A 9,572-nucleotide genomic window follows, 5' to 3' on the forward strand; every position below is an offset into this window, starting at 1 on the left:
GTTTTGAAACGGACGGTGAAAGAGACTGTGCGATAGCTTTCAACTCGGATGCATGCAATGAATGCAAGTCTATCACAGGCTGGGGGCAATGGTGGCCCTTGGATTGTACTGCAGGAAGTACAACAAAGATAAAGAGAGGTCACAACAACCGCACACAAACTTGGAGACTCGCTGGTTCGTTGACTTTTCACTTCCAAAGCAACTTTCAAGATTTGTAATCAAAGCACACAGATATTGAACGAGGCAAGTAATTACTATTGTGCACCTATCCAGCACCCACGTTATTTCTAATCTCAAGCCTTAGAATAGAAATGCGGTTGGTGTAAACAAAGCAAATAAAAACTTACTCAATTCTAAGCTTCGGGACGTTGAGGTTAACACGTTTCTTCTTCATGCTGGCTGCTTCACCATCCCTGCCTCGGATTGTGAATGTGGTTCATTTGGGCGGAGTTTCCACCGGAGGGTGGGCATTTTGGCCGAGGAAGGTGGGGTTCAGTTGGGCCGATGGGGTTTGGACGGCTGAGCTTCAGGGCATGGTGGGAGAGGAAAAGCTGGCACTGTATGACGAACTTCCACGGGCTCATTGTCTTTCACACCAAGAAAAGACCGAGTCCACATTTGACGCATTGAATCCCTCGGATCAAACATATAATGATGCCAAATGTTATGTACCACTTAATAATCTAAATGTTGATCGGTTCACAGTATCTGTCGAGTTTGATCGCCCTTTATGACCGCACGAATACCCTTGAACTTGACTGGAGACAATCACCTTGGCTTATCCACCGCTGTGCCAGTACAAAATCCGCAGCTCTGGAAAAGCCAACGGCTGGCCATGAACTACTGTTGCCTGCAATGTGATGTGGCTGTCGGCTATTTTGGGTCCGACCTCTCCACTATCAATTGCCAAGATCTCGATGCCGTCATATGCATTGTCCTCAGTGACCTAGCCCTGCTTCTCTGAGTTTTATATTCACCTGTTTTTTTGAGGTGGGGAAGAATCAGTGGCAGGGTGACTTTGTCGGCTTAAGGAATCGAGAGAAACTCTACAGTTTCACGATTTTTGAAAAATGTTTTCATTGTGTTAAAAGCTATTGTAAAAGAAGTGAATGTATTTATTTATTGTTTATTGTTAGCTACATCTCTTAAAATAAGAAAGTATTCCATTTAACCCACAACTTTCGGAACCTCACCCATACCTCCGGAACAAAAGGCTCACCGACCGTTAATCTTAATGCAGTTCAACATATCCATCCATTGGGACCATACTCTGTGCAGAGCGTTGGTGCTGCCGAAGCAGTCTCCTTAGATATTGGGCACAATCCTGGATGGGTTGCCACTCCGACACAGGATACCAGGAAGCTGGCACTCAATTTGCTGACCTCAGATGGATGACAGGCTGAGTTAACCCCACCTGGTATTAATTCAACAGCTGAGCGGCATTTGAACTCAGGAACCTTGGATCCCAAACTTACCACCAAAACCATTAAGCCAACAAAAGGTATAGTTCAATATACACCACTGATTAAAAGTTTTAGAACACCCCCATTTTTCAGTTTTTACTGAAATTTAAGCAGTTCAAGTCCAATGAATAACCTGAAATGGTACAAAGCTAAGCGGTAAACTGCCAGAGGTTAAAAAAACAGTTTAGGTTACCAAAAACTGAAAAATAATGCAAATTTCAGTTGTTAAAAACAAGTTCCTTTTTTCAGGGAACAAGTAATGTGTTAGCAACTGCAGCTGTTCTGCAGCAATGGAATTAAATTAAGCCTTTATAGTTAATGCAAACAATTAGCCTGGTGTGTTGGCACAGTGGTTAGGGCAGCGGCTTGGGATACAAAAGGTCCTGAGTTCAAGCCCCGTTGAGCCACTGAATTAATACACCAGGGGGTTGACTCAGCCTGTCATCCTTCCGAGGTCGGCGAAATGAGTACCAGTATACTGGGCCGGTGTATACCCCGGTTAAAAATAGGTGTACCATATCCCTGTGTGTCGTAAGAGGTGACCAGGGTTGCGTCAGGAAGGGCATCCGGCGTAAAACATGTGCCAAATCACTATGCGGATCATACGGATGATCCGCTGTGGCAACCCCTAACGGGAGCAGCCGAAAGAAGAAGAAGAGTTGATACAAACAATTCCGACAGGTGTCCCAACTTTTGCTGATTAGTTACAAACCCTCTCTCTGTATAAAAGCAGTGTTGGAACAGACTGTGTTGCTCCACCCTCTGAAGCAGTATTTGGACAATATTGCACTGCAGGAAGTAGTATATTACTATCATAATGGCGAGAAAAAGACAATTAACAAAGGAAGACAGACAGACCATTATAACCTTTAAAAGTGAAAGTCTTTCCTTTGGAGAAATTGCAAAGGAAGCCAATGTGACAGTGAGTACAGTTTCCTACACCATCAAAAGGCACTTGGAAACTGGAGGAAACTGACAGGAAGAGGTCTGACAGACCCAAAGCCACAACACAATCAGAAGACAAGTTTCTGAGAGTCAACAGCTTGCGTGATAGGCGGCTCACAGGACAGCAGCTTCAAGCAAATCTTAAAACTGGTCGAAGTAAGGAAGTCTCAGTTTCAACTGTGAAGAGAAGACTTCGAGCTGCAGGTTTGACAGGTCGAGTGGCAGTAAGAAAACCATTGCTAAGATGGCAAAATAAGAAAAAGAGGCTTGCCTGGGCCATGAAGCACCACCAGTAGATTACTGAAAACTGGAAGAGGGTCTTATGGACCGATGAATCAAAATTTGAAATCTTCGGTTCATCACGCAGGGGTTTTGTACGCCATCGAGTATGTGAAAGGATGGTTCCTCAGTGTGTGACACCAACTGTAAAACATGGAGGAGGAAGCGTGATTATCTGGGGCTCTTTTGCGGGATCCAGAGTCGGCGACTTGCACCCTGAACTAAAAGGTCTACCACAGCATTTTGCAGTGCTATGCATTACCCTCTGGTCTTTGCCTAGTTGGTCAGGGGTTCATCCTACAGCAAGATAACGACCCAAAACATACCTCCAGGCTATGTCAGAACTACCTCAGAAGAAAAGAACAAGACGGTAGGCTTCAAATCATGGAATGGCCAGCACAGTCTCCAGACTTAAACCCCGTCGAGCTGGTTTGGGATGAACTGGACAGAAGAGTGAAAGCAAAGCAACCGACAAGTACAACACATTTGTGGGAACTTCTGCAACAGTGTTGGGAAGAACTTTCCGAACAATATTTGATTTCCATTGTCGAAAGAATGCCACAAGTATGTTCGGCTGTTACATCTGCAAAAGGTGGCTCCTTTGATGAGTCAAAGATTTAGATTAAATTTTGTTCAACAAAACGATTCCATGATTTCTTTTTTATCTGCAATTATTTATTTGTTCTATGCTTAAATTTCAGTAAAAACTGGAAAAATGGGGGTGTTCTAAAACTTTTGACCGGTCGTGTATGCATTATCAAAAGTATTGGGGCAATAAGATATTTAACCCGTGCTTGTAGTGCTAAGCAGGGATAAGCAATTAGTTCACTCTGTCTGTCTGCAAATGTCAGTCAATGATCGAAGAACTCCTTCATTCCAATTGAATATTACATTTTGAACAATGTGGAATAGGAATCGGAACACAAACCTGCAGTTTAGCAGTACTTTGGCTCTGAATTTGGAAAATTGGACGGAGTCTCGTTACAAGCACGCATGCACACTCACAGTATATTGTTGTTTCCTTATTATCCCCCGCCAACCAACGAAGTTGGCGGGGGATATAGAAATGGGTTCCGTCCGTCTGTACGGCCATCCGTCACATTTTGTTTCCGGAGTTAACTACAAATCCCCTCAAGATATATTTACGAAATTTGGTACACATATCAAGCAAGTGGTGAACTGGTGCTTTTTGATATTTAGAGATTTCCACCAAAAAATTTCTGTCACTTTCCATGGAAACAAGTTGGGTATTAAGAAATAATTGAGGTTAACCTTTGTTTCCAGAGCATAGTTGCAAAACTATTAACTATTTCTTGATAAAATTTGCAACACACATCAAGAATAAATTGAACTGGTGCCTTTTGCTACTTGTCCTCATTTACTATGGCAGGGGATATCGAAGACTTTGTCTTCAACGGATGCTAGTTTGCAATTGCTTTGGTCTGCCTGATGTCTGGCAGTCAAACGAAATTGGAAATCGTTCCAAACATGAAAGTTGTTTCTAGGGACGTCATAAAGGGCACAAACAACAGCTAAATAACGAATGTAACGTGTTAAATAAGGTGTAAAAGATGTTGCGTCAACGGCAGTAAAACTTCCAGCTTGTTAATTTTATTTATTTTTACAGCCTTTAAAACTTCTATTTTATTTCGATTGAATTATGCATTTCAACATGACAGAACACAAATCGCCTTGTTTGCACTTCCAAAAACCTCCAGTTTAGCAGCACTTGAGCAAAATTTTACGCCATCTCGACCAATCAAATTTGCTGTGCGCTCTGAGGGTGGAGTAACGGCGAGATCCAGACAAAAAGGCGGTGCCTAGTGATGCAACCACAGAGTTAACTTCATCTAAAAGATCGGTTTAAGTGCAATATATACATATATATATATATATATATATATATATATATATATATATATATATATATATATATATATATATATATATATATATATATATATTTTTTTTTTTTTAATTGTTCCAAGATCGTCAGTTTCTCCCAGAAGAGTTGGCAGAAGACTCACCCTCGAACCAATTCCTGAGAGACACAGTGGTATATAGCAAGGTGCGTTGTCATACTGATGGACATAAAGAGCCTGAACGTAGTATTACATTGGAGCCAGTAAGTGCATAATTGTCCAAAATGTCACAATAAGATGCATAGTGCTTTCAAAAAGCACTTGTTGCTGCTTTGCAGAGAAGGACAAAATAGGCAGATGCCAATTAGGATAGTTAATTTCATCTGTGGGTGTGCTAATTTCCATATTTTTGATAACCCATCACATCTATATCATCAACCCCATGCAGGTCACTTCAGAAGAGAAATCGAATGAAAAGCACAAACTAAATAAGCAGCAACTGGTTACAGACATCTCACTATGTCAGCAACAACACCAGTGCTGTCTGATAGTTCCTGGATTACATTACTGAACCCAAGCTCAGTCCTGCCCACCGGATAGCATGGTGCATGTGCTGCAGCCTTAGATTCATCCCATTTGGTGTCACTGCTCTGCCCCTCTACGTTGCTCCTCCCACCTATCTCTGGCTCGTCCCTTCACCCAAAAGGAAAGCCTTATCCCTTTTTGGTAATCACATTTTTGGCAAATTGAGTGGTGGGGGGGGGGCGTCAAATTCCTGACCATTTGAATCACCAGCTATTTACAACGCTGGATTCCATGTCTCTCTCTCTTCATTCAAAATGAAAATTATGTTGATCATACGATGGCACGTGATGAAGCACGATGATGAGCAATACTGTAAATAGTTTTGAGATGAGGAAAAATGAATAAACTAGAAAGGCATTCGGTAGAGCGCATACCTCTTCCACGTAATACCTGATCCACGAGATTATATCGGGCCCCTACATTTTTGAAATACCTTGCTATACAGTACTATATCTTTTTTGGCTCTATCTCTCAATGGTGAAGAATCACTTAAAAAAAAAAATTCTCGTATCCAGATCCGGATCTTCACCAAAATCAAACCAATTCGTCCTTGTGACACACCCAACATTTCCACCAAGTTTTATCCAAATCCGTCCACAACTGGAGATATCGTGCTATGTATCGGTTCAGCACTATCTGTCATTTGTGAAGAATCACTTAAAAAAATTATCAGATCCGGATTTTAACCAAAATGAATCAATTCTTCTTTGTCACACACCCAACATGTCCACCAAGATTAATCCAAATCCGTCCACAAATTTTTGAGATATCGTGCTATATATCGTTTTTGGCCCCTTCTCTCAATGGTGAAGAATCACTTTGAAAATTCTTGTCAGATCCGATCCAGATAGTCACCAAAATCGAATTAGTTTGTCCTCGTCACACATTGAACTTGTCCACAAAATTTCATCCAGATCCATCCACAATTTTTTGAGATATCCTGCACACAAACAGACAAACAGATAGACAAACAGAGAGAAAGGGATGAAAACATAACCACCTTCTCCTTCGATGGCGGAGGTAATAAAGACCTAACAACACACACACACACACACACACACACACACACACACACACACACACACACACACACACACACACACACACACACACACACACACACACACACACACACACACACACACACACACACACACACACACACACGTCCGTTCCCTTTGCAAAAGGACTAACTTTGGTAATATGTTTGGCATGAATAACTACAGAAGCTAAAATTTACATATACCAGTGGCAGTCTGCTCTAACCGATATAAGGTTGATGTGAAAGAACGACCCAGACCTTGTATTATGTAAGGCAAGGTTCAATTTAACAAAATCTGCCATCCTTACAGATTGTAAGTATTCCGTTTGACTCCTGATTTAAGCTTTGAAAATGGTGGACAGGTCTAAAGGGGTCATGGGGTAAGCCACTTGTCTGAGACGAAAGCTTGTACAAACCGGGCGTTACGCGTTAGAGAGAGAACGCATGTTTCTCGGAGTCCAGAGAAGACCACTCTGTAGTCTAAAAAGCAGGCCTGAGCCTTGCCTTGTTCGACAGCTGCACACTAGTGAGCGGTGTGTCCATTATTTCGTAGTAAATACTCACATGTTACGATTGTATCGCCATTCGAAAATCCATGAAACACCATCATATGCAGCAAGCAACACGTGCCTTTTGCAAAATTGGATATGTCGAATGTGTTTGCGTTTTCATGCAGCAAAATTGGTCTCCACGTGAATCCAGGTACTCGCACAACTTTACCCGAACACGCGTCTTTAATGAGTTGCGCCCGATTGGCGAGAGTGGTCCATTTGGTGGAAACTTTGCTTCAAGAGGATGCAAGCTGCACATAGGTTAGCAGCAAAATGGGCAATTGTCATTTTCATGGGATATAGGATCCGTTTGATAGATCGCAGGAATGGTTTATATATATATATATATATATATATATATATATATATATATATATATATATATATATATATATATATATATATATATATATATTTTTGCAAGCAAATATACGTAAATACTGAATATATATTGTTGCAGTTCTCGGAACCGCGTGCATCCAACATACAGTGGTGCCAAGACAGTTATTCCATTAATATACGTGTCGATAGTCCCTTCCCTTTTTTCTAGCGGGCCAACAGGACGTGCGTTGCGAGGATCTCATAGGTAGATTTGCTAACATCACTGACTTCATTTCTACTCTTCTTTTCTGCTTATTTCTGAAGTAAATCTGAATTTGGGTCCTCGCGGAGGCCAACACGTGCAGCACGGCTGCGAGTAAACCATGATATTCTCGCAATAACGGCACCGCACGAGCATTAACAGCGCAGAGCTCCAGTCCTCAAACGATCTCTCAACCCAACTTTTACGGCGAGTTATGCAATATGCTCGGCAGCTCGAGATTATCGACTCGAGCTTCCGATGATCTGGGGGGGGGGAGATTCCTGGTTGCATTGAAAAGGCAGACGAATGAATATGTGTTGAGAGGCTGTACGGATGGTGTTTTGCACAACACAGAAGCAAATGACCCAATATCGGCAAGAGCATGGCTCGTAGCTTGGTGCCAATAGCTACATCGTCAGAGGCCGATAATACTAAAACAACAACCACGCCACGTTGTGCATGATACGGGTGGCACGTACTTTTCAACCCATTTCTGGACTAATTATATCAATCGGGTTTCGCCCCGCGCACACAATAGCAGAATCGGGCAAACGTGAGCGCTGGCCACGTGCGTAATGGCAGATCCACGTGCACTGTACGGAACGTGCTCGAAAGCAGATCCGCGCGCTGCTCGAGACTTTGTTATCGTACAGAGCAGGGCACAAATGTACCACTCGTAACACTTTGTATCGTACAGAGCAGGGCACGAATGGACACATTTTACTGTCTGTGCATGGGTTTGCCATAACATCTTACCTTTACGGCCAGCAAAGCTACGATCAGGCAGAGGCATGTTGTACAGCTCGGGCCACGTTCGCACACACGGAGCAGGCACATTGAACAGCACTAGTCGGGGCGCCCGAGCAGGTGTGCGGGACCGACGCCGCCCCCGGGTGGTCATCAGGGCATGGCCCGGGGGTTTTTGCAAGGCAATTCATGACGCGTAGTTCGGTGTAGGTGATTCATGTCATGTTGTGGGGTCAGAGAGAGACAGATCCGTGGCGCAGGGTCGTCTTGCCGGAAATGGAATGTTGCGGTTTCCGGCCATCTCGGCCGGGCCGCGCAGGGGGTCAGGGCCAATCAGAGCGCCTGATTCAGGTGACGACACAGCGCTTCGGGGTGGCCCCCCGCCCCATGGCCTATAAAGGTCTGAGCGGAGCCTTCGATCTCTCTCTGCCCTGCCTCGCCTCCCGCTCAAGCTGGACTTCGACTCCAACTTCTGTCATCATCGCCTCGACTCCTCCTCCGCATCCCCGCCCATACGAAGCTGACTCCACCCTACCAACTCAAGCCCCTCCTGCACGCTGACGGTTGCGTCACATTCTCTGGACGACGCTTTGCACAAGTTGCCACGAAGCAAGAGATGCCGCGCCAGCTGTCAGGGGGGTACCACACCATGGAGCATCCCCCCAAACGTATTGGTGGTGCGTTCGGGCAAGCGTGCAGAGGTACCGAGAGACCGTAGCCTCAGCTCCTCTCCTGTCTTGCTGCAATACCTCCTCTTCATCGGGTTTTGTGTGTGTGTATATGAGTGTGTGTCTGTGTCTGTGTCTGTGTCTGTGTCTGTGTCTGTGTCTGTGTCTGTGTCTGTGTCTGTGTCTGTGTCTGTGTCTGTGTCTGTGTCTGTGTCTGTGTCTGTGTCTGTGTCTGTGTCTGTGTCTGTGTCTGTGTCTGTGTCTGTGTCTGTGTCTGTGTCTGTGTCTGTGTCTGTGTCTGTGTCTGTGTCTGTGTCTGTGTGTGTCCTGGCGCCTGTCCAGGTAAGTAAGACTGCAGAAGATTATTACTATCATTATCATTATTATTGTTGTTATTATTTCATGTAAAGTCTGCTCTGTGTCTGCTTTTGTAAGTTGCTTGTACATTGCTGTACCTCTCACATTTCTTTCTTTCCCTGCATAACACACTGCAATAAACTATTCCCTGTGCCACATACCCTTTGTCACCTGCTTGTTAATAAATTACGATAAGGAATGTTCCCAGCTCGTTTTTGTCTTTTCTTTCATTGATCCAGCATGGTCCGAATCCTAGCTTAGCCGGGACTTTATTCCCAACGATCCGTTCTTTTCAGCCGGTACATCCTCGGCAGTGTTGCTCGGCTGCATCCGATCCGGTAAAGTGATCCGGTTCGGACAAGGCGAAGCGAGGGCGTGTTCCCCAGTAATTAAATCACGTGATTAATTAGGTGACCCAGTTAACCCATAGACGGGAGGACCCGAGGTCACGCGGTTGAGTTGTTGGCGTCCACATCATGGAATTATCCGT

General features: G+C 44.0%; 1 protein-coding gene across 23 annotated transcripts in view; it reads right to left on the minus strand.

Moving 5' to 3' along the window:
- LOC147025441 (microtubule-associated serine/threonine-protein kinase 3-like) overlaps nucleotides 1-9,572 on the minus strand; it is a 397,627-nt gene that overhangs the window by 219,104 nt on the left and 168,951 nt on the right. Inside the window, exon 1 of one of the 23 annotated variants that reach the window (XM_085886423.1) lies at nucleotides 348-678. The exons of 21 other annotated variants lie outside the window; for them this stretch is intronic. In XM_085886423.1, coding sequence (XP_085742549.1) covers nucleotides 348-394 — 47 coding nt within the window. In that variant the 5' untranslated portion in view covers nucleotides 395-678. Of the gene's footprint in view, nucleotides 1-347; nucleotides 679-9,572 lie in introns of those variants that run through there. One more of the 23 variants, XM_085886427.1, reaches the window with a different exon arrangement.

Source organism: Eptatretus burgeri, chromosome 6 (assembly GCF_056783735.1).
Source record: "Eptatretus burgeri isolate ZD-2024b chromosome 6, Ebu_testis_v1, whole genome shotgun sequence".
Taxonomy (NCBI): domain Eukaryota; kingdom Metazoa; phylum Chordata; class Myxini; order Myxiniformes; family Myxinidae; genus Eptatretus; species Eptatretus burgeri.